Source organism: Mobula birostris, chromosome 2 (assembly GCF_030028105.1).
Source record: "Mobula birostris isolate sMobBir1 chromosome 2, sMobBir1.hap1, whole genome shotgun sequence".
Classification (NCBI taxonomy): Eukaryota; Metazoa; Chordata; class Chondrichthyes; order Myliobatiformes; family Myliobatidae; genus Mobula; species Mobula birostris.
The window spans coordinates 155,909,737-155,933,569 of record NC_092371.1 but is presented as its reverse complement, the minus strand read 5'-3'; the positions used below and the strand labels follow the sequence as shown (position 1 = coordinate 155,933,569).

Genomic DNA, 23,833 nt, shown 5'->3' with positions numbered 1-23,833 from the left:
CAGCAACTCATTGGTTCTTAGAAAATTAGCTTTACAACAATGGTAGTTGAATGATGTTGGTTGTTGGGCAAAATGAATCAAATAATTTGACTTGTGCAATTAACATCCTGTTCTAAAAAGCAAAAAGAAAGTTAATGCAAATGTATTTTTTGGAATTTACATTTTCCTTAATCCTATTATTGATTTTCATATTTATATAGTTAGGTTAGTGAGCAAAAGGTGAGTTTATTAATGCCTTTAACAAAATGTGGATTTCTGTGGATTAGTCCACATTAACACTGTTAAGATGCTGCACAGTGCAAAGAAAATTTCCATCCTTGCTAATTGGTAGAACTGTTTTTTTCCAACTAAACATTGTAGACATTACCTACATTTTGGTAGCTTCTGTTTTATTGATGATTCTTCTCATTTCCTGGGCAGTGAACCGGTAGGTTGAATCGCTTGTACAGGATACTTCCTGTCAAGATGGTGCCTGTGTACAATGCTCGTGTGATCAACATCTCGATCATGAACCACCTTTTTCATTTCTATGTCTTTTACATTTGGTTCTCATCTTGAACATGACTCTAGAACTGTTGAAGCCTGCGTTTTGCTGCTGAGGAATTGTTTGGATGCTTCTGTGCTCTGCAGTCTCTGAGAGGATTTGGGAGGCAGGGTGTGAGTGAACCTCTTGATGAGAAATCTGCAGGATGGTGCACGAGCTGCTGTTTGATCCCATTTCGCTGATTATAGCTTCCATTGTTTGCTGATTAAAGCGATGAGGGCAATTGAAGCGTTAAAATGAGTGCAGTAGTTTGGAGATCATTTTGGTGATCCAGACTCCGAGAGTATTCCAGGAGGCAGAGGCAGCGTGCACGAACTTCGTGGCAGCCAGGCTGCGGGATTGGTTGTGAGTTGATGTTTGGCTCCATTTTATCAATTATCCATTGTTCGCGTACTAAAGCGATAAGGGAGATTGAAGCATCGAAGCAGGATGCAGAGGTTGAGCGCAGGCTGCTTATCTTTTCATCAGCTGCTCTGTGCCGGAGAGGAGAGAGCACTTGGAGAGTGTAGCCCAGGTTTTTTCTGCATTTTGGATGTAGACTTGGACTATGGACTCTTATAGTCTTACAGTTTTGATGTTCTGTGTTTCTTCACCCAATCTCGTTTTTTTTGTGTGTGTGGGGGGGTGGGGGGGGAAGATTTGGGGGTTCTGTGTGCCTGCTACATTTTGTTCATTCTTTGTGTGGGAGGAGGGATTTGCTGGTTAATGTGCCTGTTCCATTTTTTTGTTTGTTTGTTTTCTGCGGGGAGGTGGGATTTGGGAGTTGATGATTGTACTGCCTTTCTTTTCTTTCTTGGTTTCACGGCTACCCAGAGAATTGAATTTGAATTTTGAATATATTTAAAACTTGCATCCATCCCACAATGTGAGGGAGCAAAAATCTTTGCACTATGATTCCATTGTAATGTACAGACATGTCAATTTCTAAGTCTAATGGCTTGTAGAAAGAAGCTGCCCCATAGCCTGTTGGTCCTGGATTTAACGCTGCAGTACCATTTGCCAGATGGAAGCAGCTGAAACAGTTTATAGTTGGGATGACTAGTGTCCCCCATGATCCTCCAGGCCTTCTTTACGCACCTGCTGTTGTAAATGTCCTCAATGGAGGGTAGTTCACATCCACAAATGAACTGGGCTGTCTGTACCACTCTCTGCAGTGCCCAGCAATCAAGGTTGGTGCAGTTCCCATACCAGGGAGTGATACAGCCCGTCAGGATACTCTCAACTGTGCTCTCAAAAGTCTTGATAATTTGGGGCTCATGCCAAACTTCTTCAGTCACCTGAGCTGGAAGAGATGCTGCTTTTTTTTTTGCCACACAGCCTGTGTGTACAGTCCAGGTAAGATCTTATGTGATGTGTATATCAAGGAACTTAAAACTACTCATCCTCTCTACTGCAGTCTCATTGATGTTGATCGGGGTGAGCCTGTCTCCATTCCTCTTGTAATCCACAGTCAGCTCTTTTGTTTTTTAGACACTGAGGAAGAGGTTGTTATCTTGGTACCACTAGGTGTTAACCTCTCCTCTGTAGGTTGTCTCATCACCGCTAAGGCCGATCAAAGTTGTGTCATCTGCTAATTTGGTCAGCAGGTTGGAGCTGTGTGTGGCAGCACAGTTGTGGCTGTAAAGGGAGTAGAGGAGTGGACTCAGGACACAACCCTGGGGGGCACCTGTGTTTAGCGTCAGGGGAGCAGAGGTGAGGGAGCCCATCCTTACCACCTGTCAGCAAACTAATAGGAAACTTAGGATCCAGTTGCACAAAGCGAGGTGCAGGCTGAGGTCCCTGAGCTTCAACCCCATAATTCTGGAGGGAATTATAGTGTTGAATGCTGAACTATAGTCGAGGAACAGCATTCTCTTCTGAAGAATTTCAGGGTGTATACTTTAATATTAAATAAACCTTTGAACCTCTGAAATACTTGCCTTGAGGTACAACGCCAACCGTTGTGGCAGAGCTATCATTGATTCTTCTAGTTTTCACATTCTTAGATTCTGGCTTATATGTACTCACGTCATTGAAATCTTCTTCATTACATTTTGTCATCAACAATCAGAGAATCAGATGGAAATTTGAATGGGTTTCATAAAATATTCATAACATAAAAAGTGTAAACTCAGCTTGTGAGATAATTGAGGCTGCCAGACAGCTCTTGCCCAAAGAAAATTGTGTGAGGTTGTGTGAAGATTTTTGGAAAATGTTGACATTGTTAAAAACAATTCAAAAAAACCTAATACAAGATGAAAAATTAGTATCTTCTGTGTAGTCTATTTAAATCATGGTCCATTAAGGACTTATATGTAACTAGTGAGGGATTGATTCATGTTCTCACAGCTGCAAAGGGCCACTTGGCCTTACAGGAAGAATCGTGGGAACAACACAGTTGACAGAATACAGTTCTCTACTTAGATTATATGATTGCAGAATCTTATTGTGTAAAGGAAAATTAAACTAACATAGAACACTAAGCTACTATCTGACCAGCACCTTTTTCCTGAAATTATATCATATGTTCAATGTGAAAATATGATGGCACTTGAAATTAAATTTTCTATTATCAGTTCATGGAAACAAAAATGCAGTTATTAAATAACTTCTTTTGTATGCTGCTTTTCCTGTGAACATCTTCAAGGGCAACAAGATACAACCCACTCTTCCTTCAGTGTCCTGCATTAAAACAAGCAAATAAATAAACAGACCCATAAAATATTTATTTGGACCATCCATTATAAAAGCAAATTTTATCAGAAACTATTATCTTTCATTAAACTGGCAGAAGTCCTCCTTTGCCCCTGAACTTTTCACACCGTTTTTATTCATTATTTGAAAATGTATTTATTTCTAATTCTACTTCAGATGTATATATGCTTCTTGTTGTTTGAATGTGTGCCCCCTTATCAAAGACTACTGGAGTGGGATACACAATGCCCTACAAGACATCTTTAAATGTGAAATACCCTTAGAAAGTAAGACCATATATTTTGGGTATATACCTCAAGAATGGTTGAAAAGAGAGAAATGTTTAATGAATATATTGCTGGTGGCTGGTAAAAAGACTCTTGCCAGGAAATGGTTATCACAGGAGACGCCAACTTTAAATGCATGGATGGAAATTACAATGGACATTTACAAAATGGAGAAGATAACAGCACCTGTTAATCATAAGTTGGAACAATTTGATTCATACTGGGAAAAATGGTTTAACTACATAACATCTCATAGGCCTGATTTTATTCTCGTAAATCAATGAATATGTTGCTAAAAAAAAAGATCACTCCCTACTTGTACATAGTTTTCTCCTTTTACTTTTTCTTTCTTCCTCTCTTTTCTGTAAGTGTATACTTCAGATAAATATTATGTGGAGATTTTTGGCAAATATGACTATATGATATATATGTAGAATATCTAAAATACATCTTATGGAAATGTTTGTTTGATGATGAACTTCAATAAAAATTACAAAAAAAAAGAAAAATGTAAACTTTCTGCACTGAACAGACTTTGTGTACATTAGAATGTAGTATTAGAAATAAGCAATTTAGTCTCTGGAGCCTTTCCTGCCATGCAATTAGGTGAAGGTTGATCTGTAATTAAGTTTCATTGTCCTGAATATCTTTTACTAGCAAAAGTTGATCAATATCTATTTTAAAATTTTCAATTGACTTAGACGTAACAAACACAGCCAGCATTGAACACCCAATGCAAGTGTGTAGGGTACACAAGCTTACTTGGAGTTATCAGCAATTGCCGATTAACTTATTGTGATTTGTTCCAGGCAGATCTTTCCAAATGGGTTACCAGAAGAATTTTCCTTTATTACCATGTTCCGCCTGAAGAGAAACAGCAAAAAGGAGATCTGGCATTTGTTGAAAATTACTGATCAGTCAGATGATGTGCAGGTAGGCAGAGTTCTCATCAATTTTGACTCAGCAGATTCCAGAATATGAAATCGAACTAGAAACGATTGGAAACATGCATCTGTGGAAGGAACTTGTAGGTTAAAGTGCCATTTGTTGTACAGCTTAGTGTTACGTATTAGTAGCTAGGGAATAGAGCTTTATATAAACGAAAGAAAAATGAAAGGATGCGACATGAAAGAATGTGGTCTTAGAAGGAAATTGTATTGGTGGTGACCATGATACTTCCCCAAATCACTGTACAGCCATTGATGGGGTCCAGGGCAGTAGAAAGGCTTCATAGGTGTCAAGGTGTCGCATCTGGGAGGAAGATGTTTAAGAAAATGAAAGGAGAATTTATTAAGGGATCAGCATTATCTGTACAGTGTTACAAAAATATTTTTCATAAAGCTGTCCCATAAACATAAAGCATAGGCACTAAATGAAAAAGTATTTATGCATGTGCATGCATACTTTATTCATCTTGGTCCTCCTTTTCTCTGAGTTTCAGCAATTATTTTAGGTCCAAACTTTCCGGGATGAAATTCTGCCTCTTTGATGCCCAGTGGTTGATTAGAACATGGAACATAGAAATCTACAGCAGATTACAGGCCCTTTGGTCACAATGTTGTGCCGACTACGTAACCTACTCTAAAAACTGCCTAGAATTATCGTACCACATAGCCCTCTATTTTTCTAAGCTCCATGTACCTATCCAAGAGTCTATTAAAAGACCCTATGGTACCTGCCTCTACCACGGTCATCGGCAGTGCATTCCATACAACCACCGCTCTCTTTGTGAAAAACTTGCCCCTGATGTCCCCCTTGTACCTACTTCCAAGGACCTTAAGCAATGCTCCCTCATATTAGCCATTTCAGCCTTGGGAAATAAACTCTGGCTATCCACATGATCAATGCCTCTCATCACCTTATATACCTCTATCAGGTCACCTTTTATCTTCTGTCGCTCCAAGGAGAAAAGGCCAAGTTAACTCAACCTATTCTCATAAAACACACTTTCCAATCCAGGCAACGTCCTTGTAAAGCTCCTCTGCACTCTTTCTATAGTATCCACATCCTCCCTGTAGTGAGGTGACTTGAACTGAACACAGTATTCCAAGTGGGGTCTGACCAAGTTCCTGTATAGCTGTAACACTACCTCAAAGCTTTTGAACTCAGTGCCATGGTTGATGAATGCCAACACACTATACGCCTTCTTAACAACACTGACAACCTGCACTGCAACTTTGAGTGTGTTATGGACACAGACCCCAAGATCTCTCTGATCCTCCACACTGCCAAGAGTCTCACCATTAGTACAATATTGTGTCTTCAAATTTGACCTACCATAATGAACCACCACGCTTATCTGGGTTGAACTCCATCTGCCACTTCTCAGACCAGTTCTGCATTCTATTGATGTCCTGTTGTAACCTCTGACAACCCTCCAGACTATCCACAACACCCCCAACCTTTGTGTCATCAGCAAACTTACTAACCCACCCTTCTACTTCTTCATCCAGGTCATTTATAAAAATCACAAAGAGGAGGGGTCCCAGAACAGATCCCTACGGAACACCACTGATCACCAACTTCCATGCAGGATAAGAACCATCTACAACCACCATTTGCCTTCTGTGGGCAAGCCAGTTCTGGATCCACAAAGCAAAGTCTCCTTGGATTCCATGTCTCCTTAGTTTCTAAATGAGTCTTACATGTAAAACCTTAGAAAATGCCTTACTAAAATCCATATACACTATACCCACTGCTCTCCCTTCATCAATGTGTTTTGTTAAATCCTCAAAGAATTCAATCAGGTTCATAAGGCATGACCTGCTCTTGACAAAGCCATGCTGACTATCCCTAATCAGATTATGTCTCCCCAAAGGCTCATAAATCCTGCCTCTCAGGATCTTCTCCAAAAACTTGCACACAACCAAAATAAGACTCACTGGTCTATAATTTCCTGGGTTATCTCGACTCCCTTTCTTGAACAAGTAAACAAGGTTTGCAACCCTCCGATCCTGTGGTACTTCTTCATCCTTTTTGATGCAAAGATCATCACCAGAGGCTCAGCAGTCTCTTCCTTCGCTTCCCACAGTACATGGAGCTCTATCTCATCTGATCTCAGCGATTTATCTGACTTAATGCTTTACAAAAGCTCCAGCACATCCTCTTTCTTAATGTGTATACACTCAATCGTTTCAGTCCACTGAAGGTCATCCCCATAATTGCCGAGGTCTTTTTTTCCTGGTGAATAATGAAGTAAAGTATTCATTAAATGCCTCCACTACCTCCTCTAACTCCGTGTCCACGTTTCCACTATCACACCTGATTGGTCCTATTCTCACATGGCTTATACTCCTGCTCTTCACGTACTTGTAGAATGATTTGAGTTTTCCTTAATCCTGCTCAGCAAGGCCTTCTCATGGCCCTTTCTGGTTCTCCTAATTCTTAAGCTCCTTCCTGGAAACCTTGTAATTTTCTGGAACTCTATCAGTACCTAGTTTCCTGAATCTTTCGTAAGCTTTTCTTTTCTTCTTGATCAGATTTTCCACATCTTTTGTACACCATGGTTCTTTTACCCTTCCATCCTTTCCCTGCCTCAATGGAACATACCTCTGCAGAATGCCATTGAAATGTTCCCTGAAGATTTGCTACATTTCTGCCATGCATTTCCCTGAGAACATCGGCTCTCAATTTATGCTCCCAAGCTCCTGCCTAATAGCATCATATTTCCTTCTACCCCAGTTAAATGTTTTCCCAAATTGTCTGCTCTTATCCCTCTCCAGTGCTTTGGTAAAGGAGATAAGAGTTATGATCACTACCTCCAAAATGCTCTCCCATCAAGAGGTCTGACACATGACCAGGTTCATTTCCCAATACCAAATGAAGTACAGCCTTTCCTCCAGTTGGCTTATCTACATATTGCATCAGGAAACCTTCCTGAACACACCTAACAAACTCCACCCCATCTAATCCCCTTGCTCTAGGGAGATGCCAATCAATATTAGGAAAGTTAAAATCTCCCAGCACAACAACCCTATTATTATTGAACTGTTCTAGAATCTGTTTCCTGATCTGCTTCTCGATGTTCCTGTTACTATGGGGGGGGGGGGTGGTCTATAAAAACACCCAGTAGAGTTATGGCCCCCCCTTTCTGTTTCTGACTTCCACCTACACTGACTCTGTAGATAACCCCTCCATGATTTCCTCTTTTTCTGCAGCTGTGACACTGTCCCTGATTAGCAATGTCACACTCCCGCCTCTTTACCTCCCTCGCTGTCCTGTTTGAAATGTCTAAAGCCTGGTATACCCAGCAGCCGTTCCTGCCCCTGAGACATCCAAGTTTCTGTAATGGCCATAACATCATAGTTCCACGTATTGATCCACACTCTTAAGTTCATCTGCCTTGTTTATGATACTCCATGAATTAAAATAGATACATCTGAAACCAATCAGGCAGAGTGCATCTTTGCTGCATCATCTGCCTATCCTTCCTCACAAACTCCCTACATGTTGTCAACTACCCCATCCTCTGCCTCTTCAGTTCGGTTCTCACCTCCCTGCAAATCTAGTTTAAACCCTCCCCAGTAGTATTAGAAAACCTCCCTGCAGCCTGTCCTTTTTGTACAGGTCACATCTGCCCCAGAAGTGGTCCCAATTATCCAGAAATCTGAATCCCTGCCCCCTGCTCCAATCCTTCAGCCACGCATTTATCTGCCACCTCATTCTATTCCTATCCTCACTGTCGTGTGGTACAGGCAGCAAACCCAAGATTACTATCCTTGAGGTCCTGCATCTCGGCTTCCTTCCTAACTCCCTGTATTCTGCTTTCAGGACCTCCTCCCTTTTTCTCCTTATATTATTGGTACCAATATGTAGCACAGCCTTTGGCTGCTCACCCTTCCATTTCAGGATGCATTCAGAAACATCATGGACCCTGGAACCCGGGAGGCAAACTTCCATCCGTGTTTCTTTCTCATGTCCACAGAATCACTTATCTGTCCCCCTAACTAGAGGGTCCCCTATTACCGCTGCCATCCTCTCCCATTCCCAACCCTTCTGAGCCACAAGGCCAGACTCAGTGCCGGAGGCACAGCCACTGTTGCTTCCCCCAGGTAGGTTCCCCCCCCGAACAAATTGTTAAGGGGAATGGCCACAGGGGTGCTCTCCACTACCTAATGCTCTTCTTTCCCTCTCCTGACAGTCACCCACTTATCTGTCTCCTGTGGCCCTGGTGTGACTGCCCGCCTGTAGCTCCTATTGGTCACCTCCTCACTCTCTCTAACAAGCCGAAGGTCATCGAGCTGTAGCTCTAGTTTCCTAACTTGGTCTCTAAGGAGCTGCAGCTCAATACACCTAGTGCAGATGTGGCCATCAGGGAGGCTGGAAGTCCCCTGGATGTCTCACATCTGCCACCCAGAGCAGAAAACTGACCTTGCAGTCATACCCACTATTCTTGTTAGAGGAAAAAAGATTTATGAAAGTAAGTTACCTCCTTACTTCACATGTCCTCGCCAAACCCCTACTACTCTTGACTCATGCTACTCCAATGATCGTTCTACTTGGCAGTGTCTCCCTTTTATCCTGGAACCTTCTCAGGGGCCTTGCGCGATGATGAGCTACTGTGTCTGCACACTTCTTCCAATCAAATCTCCCACTGAAAGAAACAACTTGCTTTTAAAATCTTCTCTGTGGCCTTGCGCGATGACAAGCTACTGCGTCTGTGCACTTCTCCCAATCGAATTGATTGTTTTTGTATATAAAAGTGGTGTTATATTTGTCCACAGGGAAAAATTCAGTCCTGTCCTCAATTGTTATCCGGCAGAAATTAGGTAATCATTATCAAATAAATTTTCTAATGCCTTTCACATTTCATATTTCCTAAGGTGACTTACAGTCATGTAGGTACTTTGTGAAGTGCATTTGTTACAGTCAGTAGTCAATAGAATCTAGACAATAATCCAAGTAGAAATGACAACTGATCACTGAATTTCTCTTCAGGTACTTCTTAAATATTGAAATCCTGGCCACAAAACTTGGCTGCCAATTAGGGGGATGGTCCTGAATCCTTAAAGGGGCCGCACCAGCTATCCATACTCTGGAGAGTTTGGGCATCTAAACCCCGGAAGATGGCATTGTTGTAAAGAAATACTTTTCATAATGATGATCAGTGAGACACCAAGAGATCTGTATTTACTGACAAGTACCTTTATTGTTTAAACTAAGAAGTACGGGAACTTATACACTAAATACCTTGTGTGCACAACCGCTAAGTATCCCTGACTCTCCTGAATAGTCAAAGAACAGCAAAGGTATTACCCGGGCAGAAGGGTTTACACTGGCCAGGTGTTCCTCGTTGTCCGGATTCACTTGCCACGTGTTTCGCACAGGGTTGCTCATACTTGTATCTGTGATGGTTTTTCGTCGAAGTTACTGCTGCCAGCAAACACAAATCATCCACTTTTATATCCATTCCTTATCAATTCAAATATCGCATTCCAGTGTCATTGGCCACAGGTCACATCTCTGTCTTTTAACACCTTGTTATTGGCTCTGCTCCAAGCCAGCATCCATTTATTGCCCTCTTCCCATCAAGTGACAGTCGATAATTTATGGCTCTTTGTTCTCAATCAGCAATGAGCTCGAATCATTCCAGGCAGGCATCAACCTCAGCATTCACAAATCTGCATATTATATCCAACCAAAGAACATCTCACAAATAACTTCTTATTTGGAAATGATGTCCCACCCAGCAGGTTACCTGAAGTATCATTGTGTCTGCTTTAAAGCATTTATCAAGCCCAGCATGTCAAGCCCACAAAATGGAGAACAGAGTGTCTTCACAAAATGGCAGCCTCCATCCCCAAGCACGCGGCAAGAACAAAGACAATTAATCTGTCTGCTTCCACTGTCCTTGATTCATTTAAATTCACTGACTTGTAGACCTTCATTCTTTCTGACCAACAACATGGTTGGGTGTGTATTGTAACCCTGTGAGGAGGATAAATGGAGGTGAATTCAGAGAACACACATCAAAGTTGCTGGTGAACGCAGCAGGCCAGGCAGCATCTCTAGGAAGAGGTGCAGTCGACGTTTCAGGCCGAGACCCTTCGTCAGGACTAACTGAAGGAAGAGTGAGTAAGGGATTTGAAAGTTGGAGGGGGAGGGGGAGATCCAAAATGATAGGAGAAGACAGGAGGGGGAGGGATGGAGCCAAGAGCTGGACAGGTGATTGGCAAAAGGGGATACGAGAGGATCATGGGACAGGAGGTCTGGGAAGAAAGACAAGGGGGGGGGACCCAGAGGATGGGCAAGGGGTATATTCAGAGGGACAGAGGGAGAAAAAGGAGAGTGAGAGAAAGAATGTGTGCATAAAAATAAGTAACAGATGGGGTACGAGGGGGAGGTGGGGCCTAGCGGAAGTTAGAGAAGTCGATGTTCATGCCATCAGGTTGGAGGCTACCCAGACGGAACATAAGGTGTTGTTCCTCCAACCTGAGTGTGGCTTCATCTTTACAGTAGAGGAGGCCGTGGATAGACATGTCAGAATGGGAATGGGATGTGGAATTAAAATGTGTGGCCACTGAGAGATCCTGCTTTCTCTGGTGGACAGAGCGTAGATGTTCAGCAAAGCGGTCTCCCAGTCTGCTTCGGGTCTCGCCAATATATAAAAGGCCACATCGGGAGCACCGGACGCAGTATATCATCCCAGTTGACTCACAGGTGAAGTGTTGCCTCACCTGGAAGGACTGTTTGGGGCCCTGAATGGTGGTAAGGGAGGAATTCAGAGAGGCAGCAGAGGGATATCAGTGTGTATCAAAGTCATTAGATTAATTGGCAACTGCAAATAATCTCTAGTGTAGGTGGCCTGTGGGAGAATCAGCATTTTGTTAATGGGCATGTCTGTGTGGGAGAATAGTTTACTGTGAAGTTGGTTGGGATATGGGATTGATGGGACTGCTCTAAGAGTTGGTAGGAATTCATTGTGTACAATGACTTCCTTCTATGTTGCTATGTGCTATGAAATATTAAAATATAGATAAGACTGTGAATGGTCAAGGATATTACAGTTAGAATATAATTGGAAAAATATGATCGGAAAAATAAACTTTGCCAGAAAACATGGAAATGTGAAGTCTTTTTTAAAAAATGGTGAATGGTAGAAAGGTTTAGTAGTTTAAGGAGAACTGGGTGTCTTTATTCATGTATCATTGTAAGGTAAATATGTGGGTTCAACAGACCATGTAGGATAGCAAATAATATGTTGGTCTTCACTGCAAGAGGATTTGAGAACAAGCGTGGGGATATCTTGCTCTTCTATGGCAACCTGTTCCGACCCTGCTGGATAATTATTTCCAGATGTGATTTCCCTACTTAAGGAAGGATCTATTTGCAGCAGAAGAGATTCTCCAGGTCAGTTTGTAGGATCACAGATCTGTCACATGAGAAGAAATTAAGCACATTCAATTGATGCACTTGAGTTTGGAAAAATGAGAGGTGATCTCACAAAAATGTATACATTTCACTGGCGGCTTGACAGGGTGGATGCAGGTGTCTTTTTTTTTATCCATCCCAGCTGGTAGGAGTCACAGTCTCAACATAAGGAATCAACCATTCACGACAGTGATGGAAGACATTTCTTTACCCAGAGGGGACTGAATCCTTAGGAATTCCACACCCAAGGGAGTTGTGGAGGTTCAGTCACTGAGGCCATTCAAGTCAGAGGTTCAAAGATCTTTAGGTATTAAATTATTCAATAATATGAGATTAATACAGGAAACTAGTGCTGAGGTTAAAGATCAGCTATACTCTTATTGAATGGCAAAGTATGAGGGCCCCAATGACATATTTCTATCTTTGTTTTCTACATTTTTATACTTAGTTTAAAATCACATCTGAAATCAATATTTTCCATAGAACAATTCTTCCTTGGTATCAGTGTGGAAGTGTCAGTATAGATTTCTATGCCTTATTCTGTAGTTTTTAAGTTTGCTCTGGCTGGCAACCTGGTCATTTCTGGGAGGCTCGAATGATTCCTTCCTGCAACACACATAAAAGTTGCTGGTAAATGCAGCAAGCCAGGCAGCATCTATAGGAAGAGGTACAGTTGACGTTTCAGGCCAAGACCCTTCAACAGGACTAACTGAAAGAAGAACTAGTAAGAGATTTGAAAGTGGGAAGGGGAGAGGGAGATCCAAAATTATAAGAAAAGACAGGAGGGGGAGGGATGGAGCCAAGAGCTGGACAGTTGATTGGCAAAAGGGATATGAGAGGATAATGGTATGGGAGGCCTAGGGAGAAAGAAAGGGGGAGGGGTGAAGCCCAGAGGATGGGCAAGGAGTATAGTGAGAGGGACAGAGGGAGAAAAAGGAGAGAGAGAAAAAGAATGTGTGTATATAAATAAATAACGGATGGGGTACAAGGGGGAGGAGGGGTATTAACGGAAGTTAGAGAAGTCAATGTTCATGCCATCAGGTTGGAGGCAGGATATGAGGTGTTGTTCCTCCAACCTGAGTGTGGCTTCATCTTGACAGTAGAGGAGGCTGTGGATAGACATATCAGAATGGGAATGGGACGTGGTTCCTTCCTGTTCTTTTTACTCTACTAAGTGAAGATCACTTGTATGTCTGCACATCTGATGTGTGTCTAAATTAAAGGCTCTTTACCCAGATTAAAATAAGTCAAATTCAATTCAGTTAAGGTTGGAAATTTTCCCTCCCCAGCCAATGAATGTAAATATGCCCCTTAGTTTATTTCCCTTGGCTTGAAGGTTGATTCTCAGTGTAACAATCCTCCTCTCCCTTCAGGTCTCCATTATTGTTGACGGAAGTCGGAAGACAGTGGAATACAGTGCCAAAAGCCAATCTGGAAATATCATGCATGTCATGTTCAGGAAGCGGGAATTGTTCCCTCTGTTTGACAGGCAGTGGCACAAGCTGGCAATTAACGTGAAGGCTGGGCTGGTGTCACTTTACAAGGACTGTGAACTGGTAGACAGCAAACCTAGTGAAGACCTAGAGAAGATTGATGTCCATGGGAAAACTGCAATTGGTCTTCGTGTCAGTGATGAGAATCCCGTTGATGTAAGTATTTGCTGAGAGATGAGGTGATATATATATAATGTGTGTGTGTGTGTATAAATGTATAAGTATAAAGTTATTTATATATGTATATATAGTATTATATACCACTTATACTTGAATTAATTGGATGTTTATTTTGGTTTTGTTTGGGAGTATTTTTTTCAATATTATTACTTTTTTCAGTCATTGGAAAGAAAGCTGAAGGCAAATATACTAACTTGCACTTTCTATAATAAATTGTAACTAAATCATACTAGCACGTTATCACTTATAATCATTCATTATCACTTTCACTGCTGCTTAACCAGGCTTTTAACTCCCAAGTTACCTGGCCATGTCATTGCATGGCGAATTCCATTGTGTGAACACAAAGGTCTATTGCCATGTACAACATCTGCACTTAAAAGGCATGATTTGTATTTAAAATATATATTGCCTGTGTAGTTTTATGAGTACAAGAAAACAGTTTATGGAGAACAGTTCTGAGCACAATTTCGTGAGTTATTTTTGGTTATAATAGGTTAAAAACTGCAATATTCAAGTATTATCTGTTAATTAGTATGGGATTAATTGTTATTACATTGAAGGATCCATGAAGATAAATTAGCCAGCTGAGGCATAATGCGGAAGGGTAACTATAATCTGTTTTTCGTCATCTTTAGTTTGACCTTCAAGAGATAATGATTTACTGCAACCCTCGGCTGGCAGAACTGGAAAACTGCTGTGAAATTTCGGGTGCCCTCGTAAGTAGGCCACTTTTTTTTTCTCCAAACTAGATTATTAAAGTAGAGCTTACTTTTGATTCATTAGCTGTAAGTCTTGGGTTCACCAGAAATGAAGGGGTCTTCTATTTCAAGCAGAGCTAAGGTGATTTTTTTTTTTCTCTCAAAGGGTACCGAGTTTTTGGAATTGTCTTCCTCAAAAGATGGTGGAAGCAGAGACTTTGAATATTTTTTCTCTACCGCAGCAGATAGATAGTTATTAAGCAAGTGAGTGAAAGATTACCATTGATAGACAGCAAAATAGAGTTGAGGTTACCTTCAGATCATTTTATTAAATGGAAAAGCAGACACAAGTTCAAATAATCTGCCATTGTTACTCTTAATTTGTGTGTTTATATAATTTATAGTCCAATGTCAGATTATCATTTTAATCACAATTTAAATTAAGACAACGATGCATATAAACTGAAGGAACAGAATGTTACATTTAAGGTGAAATTTAAAGAAATGATGAGGGTAAAAGAATGGGAGAAATAATGAGGAAAAAAATTCCTTTTAACTAGTAAAAGGTCATAGTCTTTAAAGTGAGAGTTCAAATCTGAAAAGGGGAGGGTAAAGTGAATTGAGAAGATTTACTGTTGCGTCACATAAAAGTAATTATAGTGCCGAATAACTGACATTACTCCCAATACTCCTAGGAGTGCCTTTCTCACACAACCTCTCATGGTCCCAGAACACACTTTACACAATCAGGAAAGCTCACCAAAACCTCTGCTTCTGAAGAGAGCTGGACTACCACTACTCACATCATTCTACAGATAAGCAGTAGAGAGCATTGTAATAAGATGAATCACTGCATGGTACAGTAATTGCACAGTGCAGGCAGGAATATTCTACAGCAGTTAGTCCAAACTACCCAACTCATCACCAAGGTACCAACCATCAAGGAAGTAAGTACAGAAAGGTGCCAGAAAAGGGCCAGTAACATCATTAAAGATCCTACCCACTTTGCTCATGGACTGCTTGTCCCACTCCCATCATGGAGGAGAGTATGTAGCATGTATGCCAGGACCACCAGACACAAAAACAATCACTTTCCCCAAGCATAAAGCTAATCAACACCTTCACCCACTAACCCACTACTTCATCATTTCCTGTCAGTCACCTTATGTAAAGATATTCCTGTGAGTCGTGTCACTTTATGGACATACAATCAATCTATGTATATAAACTATCTTATGTATTTATATTTATAGTGTTTTTATACTATTATTGTGTTCTTTATTTTATTGCCCTTCCCCATTGATTAAGAGAAAAAAAAAACATTCTGCCTGGGTAGTTTACAACCCAAATGATAGTGAACACTGATTTTTCTAATTTCAGGCAACAACCCATCCCCAATGTTTGTTCGTCCATTCTCGCTCTCTCTTGCTCTCTCTCACACAGTCCTATCTGCCTGCCTACTCCCATTGTTCATCCCTCCTGTCTCCTACCTCCACCTGGTTCAATCTGTCCTTCGACTCTCCCCTTCTGTCTTCACCTATCAGCTTAAGTCATATCCAGCCACCCTTCACACTCCCCAATTTGTTTCCATCAATGCATCATCTCCTCCTTATCCTGAAATGTGGATCAAGACCCTGCCTAAAAATCATTAATTATCTTTCTCTCTAGCTGCCTGACCAGCTGAGTATTTTGACAATTTCTGTTTTTATTCCACTAACATTACTGTGTTTCCAACCTACAGTGTAGTTATAATGTTCCACCTTTAAACACTAAATGACATCAATTCCCAGGAAGGAAAATTACTTGGAATGAATGGATGAAAGTGCAGGTGATTTGTAAGATACAGTTTCCTTCCACCAGCCATTGCCTCTAATGGCCCATCATGCTACGAATATATACTGTAACTAGTGATCCTGCGAGTGCATTGAGAGGCTAGGCGTGTAGGAATTGTAGATTAAGCACAGGCTTCAGGACTCCAGTCCATATTCTCCCCACCAGGTCTCTGCCTGACCCAACGTGGGAATTTGTGGATAATGTGATTATGGTCTCTGGCATTACTGTGGATTTAAACTGGAAACGCTTTCAACTGCAAAAACAAAACAGGTGTCTCCATTATTCTCCTGACATTGTGGAGTATGTATGAACTGTTCTGTAGGCCTCCTTAACCAATGTGTTCAATAAAGAATTATAATACTGAATGAAGCACAGGTTCGAAGGCACAGGTACTGAAGCTGTTGTGGTCCTTTAGCCTAACTGATCACTATTTTTTGGGGCTGAATGATGACATATTGCTAGTGATTGGATGAGAAGTATATTATAAGGAAGAGTAATGTTAGCAGAATCTTAAACCATTAAGATTATAACTATGCTGGCAAAGATGTTGATACTTTGATACAAAGATAATGATACTTTGCTCCATAATTAAACTATAAAATCTTTGTGTCCTCAGTGCTCAGCAGAGGATGTTTTTTATACAGCTGTGGTGACGTCAGAGGACTTTGGGAGGCGGCCATCTCTTCAATCAAACCCGAGAAGTGGGAGTCGGAAGGTGAGGCTACTACACTGTCATCTTGGACGAGAACTTGCTAACTGCTTGATATAGATCCTTAACAGCTTCAGAGGAAGGCAGTCGAAATAACTTCAGCAAACTGTTGGATATAGTAGTGTCTTTTGCACTTTCATACTGTTTAAATAAGATGTACTGGAGGAACAAATGAATCTTATGATATTAGGGAAACAACTAATTAGAAATTGTTATGTTTATTCTTGGTACCACTGGCAACATTGAGATTCATAGTCTAGACTTGGATGGTTTCCAGAACATTTAAGAAGCCAGTCAATAGTCAAGAGTAATAATGGAAATGGAATCTCCTATAGACCAACCCAAGTAAACAGTCTTTTTCTTCCCCTCGGCCTTTGGTGAATTGTGATCTTGCGACAATCCAACTTTTACAGATAGATTTTTTACAACAAATTTGTAAGCAAAAAATAGTTTTGAAGTTTGTGACACGAGGTGCTGGAAATCTTGTGCAACACACAACGTGCTGGAAGAACTCAGCAAGTCAGACAGTATACATGGAGAGGAAGAGACAGTCAACATTTTGGACTAAAACACTTCATCAGGAGAAAGATGAGGGGGCATATTATAAGCTGGCGGGTGATAGGTGAGACAAGGTGATGGGGGGATGGGGGAGGGCGGTAAAGTAAGCATCTGCAGAATTTCTTGTGTTTGGGATAAAGTAATATGCTGGGAGGTGATAGGTGGAAGGGGCAAAAGGCTCATTACTAACTCCAAAATGCATTGATGCATAAGACAAGGATTCTTCAGCAACATGTAGGAAAACAATACTTTGGAAGATGAGGATAAGAGGTGCATGCCATCCTGGCTTGGAAATGACTAATCTTTCCTTCAAGTTCATTAAGTCTTAGTCCTGGAGTACCCCACTCAACAACATCATGAAATAATCTTTACCACATGGTTTATTGAATTCAAGGCTAACCAATACATCTCAAAACTAATTAGTGGCTGTCAATAAATGCCCTCAACCCATAAATAAATAATAATAAAAGAGTTTCAGCTTGTCAAAGGGAGAAATAGAAGGGATACCAATATAAGGTAGCAATGTTTTAAGCCTAGCATCCTCTATGTTCTTTTGTTCAATTTCTTTGCATTTTCTATATTTCTGACAAAAGTACTCTGTTTTGATTGGGAGAAGTTTCTGTAGATTCACAAATTCTGTTTCCTAAGTACATTGATATTCCCTGTGTGAATTACTGTTTGCTCTGAGCTCATATTTCTGCATTCATCTCAATGCCTGACATAGAGTTAACAAATGTTCACATTTGCTGTTCTAGCATACACTGACTGCACATTTCTTTCCAGTATCTTTCACATCAGTGATTCCTATTCTTTGGGCAGATGGCTCATGAGGCTTTAATAATACTGCGTAAATGATGATATTGAGTAGCCCCACAGGATGTCAGCAATTTCTGGAAATCCCTCTAGACATCCTCAGCTTCTTATAAAGACTGGGCATTTATGGGGGATTGTAGCATGTGTAAAAATGTGACTCGTATTCAAAAAGGTTGTGAGCCTTTGTTCTACAGTAATATTATGATGTGGGTATGATAGTGTAGTGATTGTGTTACTGGGCAATAATTCAGAGGCTCAGATTAATAACAGACTATCTGAGTTCACACAAAATCATACAAAGTGTTGGAGGTCAGGCAGCATCAATGGAGGGGAATAAACAATCAACATCTCATGCCAAAACCCTTCATCAGCACTGGGAAAGAAAGGGCAAGAAGCCAGAATATGAAGATTGAGCAAGGAAAGGAGGTACAAGCTAACAGGTGATAATTGATAGGTGAAAGCAGGTGAGGGAGAAGGTGGGCAGGTGAGGAAGGGGTGATGAAGAAAGGAAAGGAATAAATGGAAGAAGTAATAGGCTGAAGACAAAGGAATCTAATAACAGTGGACTGTAACAAAGGCACACAAACACTGCAATTGGTGCTGCAGTCTTTGGAATATCTGAAGACATCCTATCTGATTGCAAACACTGGTTGTACATTCATTTTAATGCTTTGGTTGATTTTTATAACTTTTTTTTCTTGATAAAGAAACCGGTTGTAAAATGAAGTAAATTTGGACTTGAATCATTGAGGTATGAGGCATCACTTGACTGTTCTTTGAATAAAACAAAAGGGAAAGAATGTTTAAAATCCCTTGCCAGTGACAGGTGTAGTTCTGCACATGACAATACCAATAAAAACATATGTTCTTGCAAGTCACAAGTCAAGTGGGCAGTTATTGATGTTTGGTCCCTAGGGTAGGATGTGGGAAACATTTAATGAGATGCTTATCACCGAGAGATTAATTAAGAGAAAGGCAGGAGGTGTTTGGGGATTGAAGTATGAGGAGAATTCTAGTAATTCCAATTAAGTTGTTTCTTGTTTTGGAGTGACAGTCACTTTTAAAGTTAATTAAAATAAATATTTATCTTTCTAAATTTAATGTCTTGTTCCAAAGGTATTACAAGACCATTATTTGGGAATGTTTAACTTACTTTGAGGCATTATGCTCTGATTTTCTTTAAATTTCTTTGTCACATTTGTGATTCACTATATTTTACAATTTTTTTTTGTGGGAAGTGATGAGGCCTGGAAACACCAAAAGAAAGTGTTGATTGGGAGACTTAGAAACAATGAGGACATAAATGTAGGAAGGACTAGAGTGTAACATTTAATTGTGTAATATGCACCATTTTATATGTTTTGTTTTACCTGGAAGAAATAACATGTGATCTTGTATGTCCACATTGCAGAGAAAGCAGGTCTCCAGTTTAATGTCCCGCCAAAATTCAATGCATTTATCTGTGATACTAGTTTGCCTCCCCCTAAATATTCTGTGCAAGATGTTGGAATCGTTCCACCTCTCCCCCAATTCTTTTAGAGTCTTGATTGAGTAAACATAGTTGCGAGATACAGAGGTGCAATTTGTTTCATAGAATGTGATGAGTCTCTGGAACTCGCTCCCCCAGTGGATTGTGAATGTTAGATCAATAGGTGTGTTTAAGGTGGAGATAAAAAAAACCATGACATATCAGGGAACTGACTCAGAAAACAGTTAAAGCCATTATAGAAAATGTCATGATCATATCAAATAAGCAGGCTAAGCTTGAGAAGTCAGGTGATTCTATTTTTTTTGTGGTGTTGACATAATTAGTTTTGGTTTTACTGGTATGCTGTAATTCATCATTCAGCTGAAAGCTGCTCTGATTTTAAAAAGTCAGAATTCAGCTATTCAGCTGTTATGTCCATATATTGGTTAAGAATGAAGTTAGAAGCCAGATAGTGCAGGTGAAACACTTGAGCATTGAAATCTTGTAAGAATGGGTTGATGAGTACAGTATGAATGAATAATTTAAATGTCCCATGGGCGTAGCAGGTTGGTGTCTGGGTTGTATATCAAACAAAAATAATTCCTCTTTTTCTCTTGGTTGTGAAGTGAGAGGAAGTAAAGTGATTATTTTTCTCCATGTAATATACCCCTGATAGAGGATATCGATAGCATAATATATTCATTGTTTAATGTTAGTCAACAAATATCAAGTTAGTTAATCACAAGAGTGTTCAATAAGAGCACAGAACAGAAGATCTTATATGGATACTGCCTATGTGGCATATCAGATTATAGAAGGTCAGTACATGAACCTTCGTGCCCTGGTTTAGTCACACATTTCTGGAACTGAGCCATTTTCGTATTGTTTCAGAGAGTAGCATATCACAATACAGTGCTTAATGGGGAGGTTAATTCACCAGAGTGAGGCCACAAGTTTGCCCAGGGCAGTTCAGTACAGCAGAGTACAGAGTATTGGTACAGTTTAAAATGGAAAATGCAATAGGCACAAACAGTAAATGAGATTAAAGTAAGATAACCTACATTGTTAAGGAAGAAATGTTACACTGGGCATCACAATAGGTTTGGCTTTGCTCAATAAGTGCACAGAACTATTGTTTTTATCTAGGCATCTTGCAACTGCTGTTCTCTTACAGAACTGTTTACATCTTTACCAAAATGTAATGCCCATATTGTCTTTTGTTAATTCAGAGCATATCTTGGAGTGTTCCTCAAAAGGGTGATAAAGGTGATTCCGGTCCTGCTGGTGAAAAGGTAAGTCTTCTTCAACCTTAATCTAATTGATTTAAAGTAACTAAATCTGGATTTATATTTTTGAAGCTCTCTCCTTAAACCTCTGCTGTGCTTACCCTTCACTTCAGCTGATTCCACCTTTGTGAATATTTTCATTTGTATCAAAATTGTAGAGCCTCGTGCCATTTTCATCAATATCAGTTTTCAGCCTATTTTGTTCATCAGTAGAATTAATTTATCTAATTGATTTTTTCTTCATCTCTGCGATGTCCTTATAAATATTGATCTGTAATTCTATGGGGCAAATCCACTTTCCACTCACTAATTAACTTGGTCCTTGTGCTTCTAAAAGCTGCCCTCCTCTTGTCTTTTGAATTAATCCCTTTTCTATTTGGTCCTTTAACCTCATTGCACATACAATTAGCTCATCTTTGTAATCTATTTTGCTTCATAATTTGAACCAGCAATCTCTCCCGTAGAAACAAGACTCATAGAAAGTACTGCACACAGAGGGGCCATTTGGCCCATCTTGTCAATGCCAGTTAAACCTCAGCTCTTCAAGTCAATTTCTAAGTACTGTTTAAATGACTTCAGTATTTCTGCTTCTTCTGATCAGGCAGACAGTAAACTTCAGACCCCTGCCACTCTCTGGGTGAGAAAACCTTCTACACCTTCCTTCTATCAATTACTTTGAATTTTTGCTTCCTTGTTTTTTTTATTTCTTACCTCAGGCACTATGGTGACTGTGCTGAGCCTCCACTATAACAATGAAAGCAATTTGAGCCACTGTAGTTTTTCATCATGGCTATAGTTTTCCCATCCATCCTGACAGCATCCTTCCTGTAGCATGTTGACCAGAACTGTACACAGTGCTCAGCCTTTGGCATAACTAGTGTGGTATACAGTTCCAGAACTAATTCTCTGCACTTTTATTCTGTGCTAATAAAGGAAATCAGACAGTGTGAATTTTAAACCATGTTATTAAACCTTATAGTATAAAGTTACATGGATACATACTTCAAGAAGCATTTGTTCACCCTCAGCATTCTATATCCTTCCATTTATAGGTTATTCCCTTGCTCTGTTCCACCTTAGACCTCACTGCCCTATTTTGCATCAGTTTTGAGGAAGAAATTTTGCACATAATTTAAGAATTACAAACCTTTTTAACTCCCTTCCTGTCTTAAGTAGTGAATGGATAACTTTCTCTTCTCTCTAGGACATTCTTTGCCATTATTGGCACCCCTTCTTTCTGTAATATTCTCCATTGCTTGGAAATATTATAGCTGCAATGTTTATTCATCACACTTTCCTTGCTGACATTTTTCTGTTTGTGTTATTAATTATGCAGCTACTTCTAATCCTCCCACTTTATTTCTCACATGTTGAGACTTGCAACACACACTTTCTGGTTTTGTTTATATTTAATGTTTTGCATTTTTCTTGATATTTCTTGTCTGCACATGAACCAATTTTTTTGGTCATGATCCGTTGATTTTATTGCCTTCCTCTACCCCAAGTGTGCAGTCCTTTTCACCTATTATTTGTCTATTTGCTTCATGAATTCATAAGTGGCTATTTCCCTGAGGTGAAAGTATGAACATGTTTTTTAATGGTGCCATATGAATCTGAAGCTAACTAATTTTGATCAATTACAGGATTAAATTGCTTCTGTTTCAAATGGTATTTGAAACATTTGGTATTATTTAAACAAAAAGCAACACCTCTTTTGTTAACTGACAAACTTCCCAAGCTCACTGCACAGCTGCCCTCAAAGCTGCTATTATCCAGAGCAGCTCTCCAGTGCAATTTTCCAGTAGTAGCCCACTGTAAGTGGCAAGCACAGCTCAGTCTGGCTCAACTCAGGGTGTTCCAACATGTCATCCTCCAGAAATGATCTGACATTTTAAAAGGGAATTACTTATCCTCGTTCCTTCCCCTGTGCAATTTCTTCCCAATATAATGAATGGCCCCGACTCCACATGTGCAGATCTAGCCAGCAGGTTTTCCAGTGTAAATGAACAATATGTGGAAGTTTGAATGAAAAACAAAGAATAATTAGCTGGGAAAAGGCCGTCAGTCGTGTGGAAGTTAAGGATTTTTTCATTATCAATTCCAAACCCAACTCTCATCCATGTAAAAGATACCCAATTAAAGAGAAGCAGCTGGTTTTAAGTAGATAATACACAGTCATGATTTGTATTTATTTGTTCTCATTCACTTTTCCAGAAGCAATACATCACAGGTAGTAGAATACCTTCAGCATATGGTCAGTGTACTAATGTAAGTGGACATATTTGCCAAATTGCCAGATGGCACACTAAGAAGTTTCAGACAGAAGATGAGCTCTGTCCATTTACAATGGTGTTTGTTAAAGAAGCAGTGGCCATGTCAATTCCATAAGACCATCAGATTTAGGCCACTTGGCTCATCGAGTCTGCTCCGCATTTTATCATGGCTGATCCAATTTTCCTCACAGCTCCAATCTCCAGCCTTCTCTTCCTATCCCTTCATGCCCCAACCAATAAAGGATGTATCAACCTCTGCCTTAAATATGCATAGGTATAAGGCCTCCACAGCTGCCCGTGGCAAAGAATTTCACAGATTCACTACTCTCTGGCTAAAGAAATTCCATCTCATCTCTGTTCGAAAAGGATGCCGCTCTATTCCGAGGCAGTGTTCTCTAGTTCATCAGATCTTACCTAGGTACAAGTGTACTGATGAAGCTGGCAATTAAATATTTATTCTATTATTACTACAGACAAAAGATATACAGATGATTGAATGCTTCGGCCCTTATATTAAGCCACACACTCTGACTTTAAATGAAACAAAATGGAGCAAAGACTAAGACTCATGTCAGTGATAAAAAATCTGATCAAAAGACAGATTCTACCTCATTCCCCCCGCAAATGGTTAGCAAGTGAACATAA

At 40.1% G+C, this 23,833-nt stretch overlaps 1 protein-coding gene across 2 annotated transcripts in view; it reads left to right on the top strand.

Moving 5' to 3' along the window:
- col19a1 (collagen type XIX alpha 1 chain) overlaps nt 1-23,833 on the top strand; it is a 374,732-nt gene that overhangs the window by 76,397 nt on the left and 274,502 nt on the right. For both annotated transcript variants that reach the window (XM_072250470.1, XM_072250475.1), the window contains exons 5-9: nt 4,314-4,437; nt 13,248-13,523; nt 14,186-14,266; nt 16,698-16,796; nt 20,859-20,921. In XM_072250470.1, the coding sequence (XP_072106571.1) occupies nt 4,314-4,437; nt 13,248-13,523; nt 14,186-14,266; nt 16,698-16,796; nt 20,859-20,921 (643 nt within the window). The remainder of the gene's footprint in view (nt 1-4,313; nt 4,438-13,247; nt 13,524-14,185; nt 14,267-16,697; nt 16,797-20,858; nt 20,922-23,833) is intronic.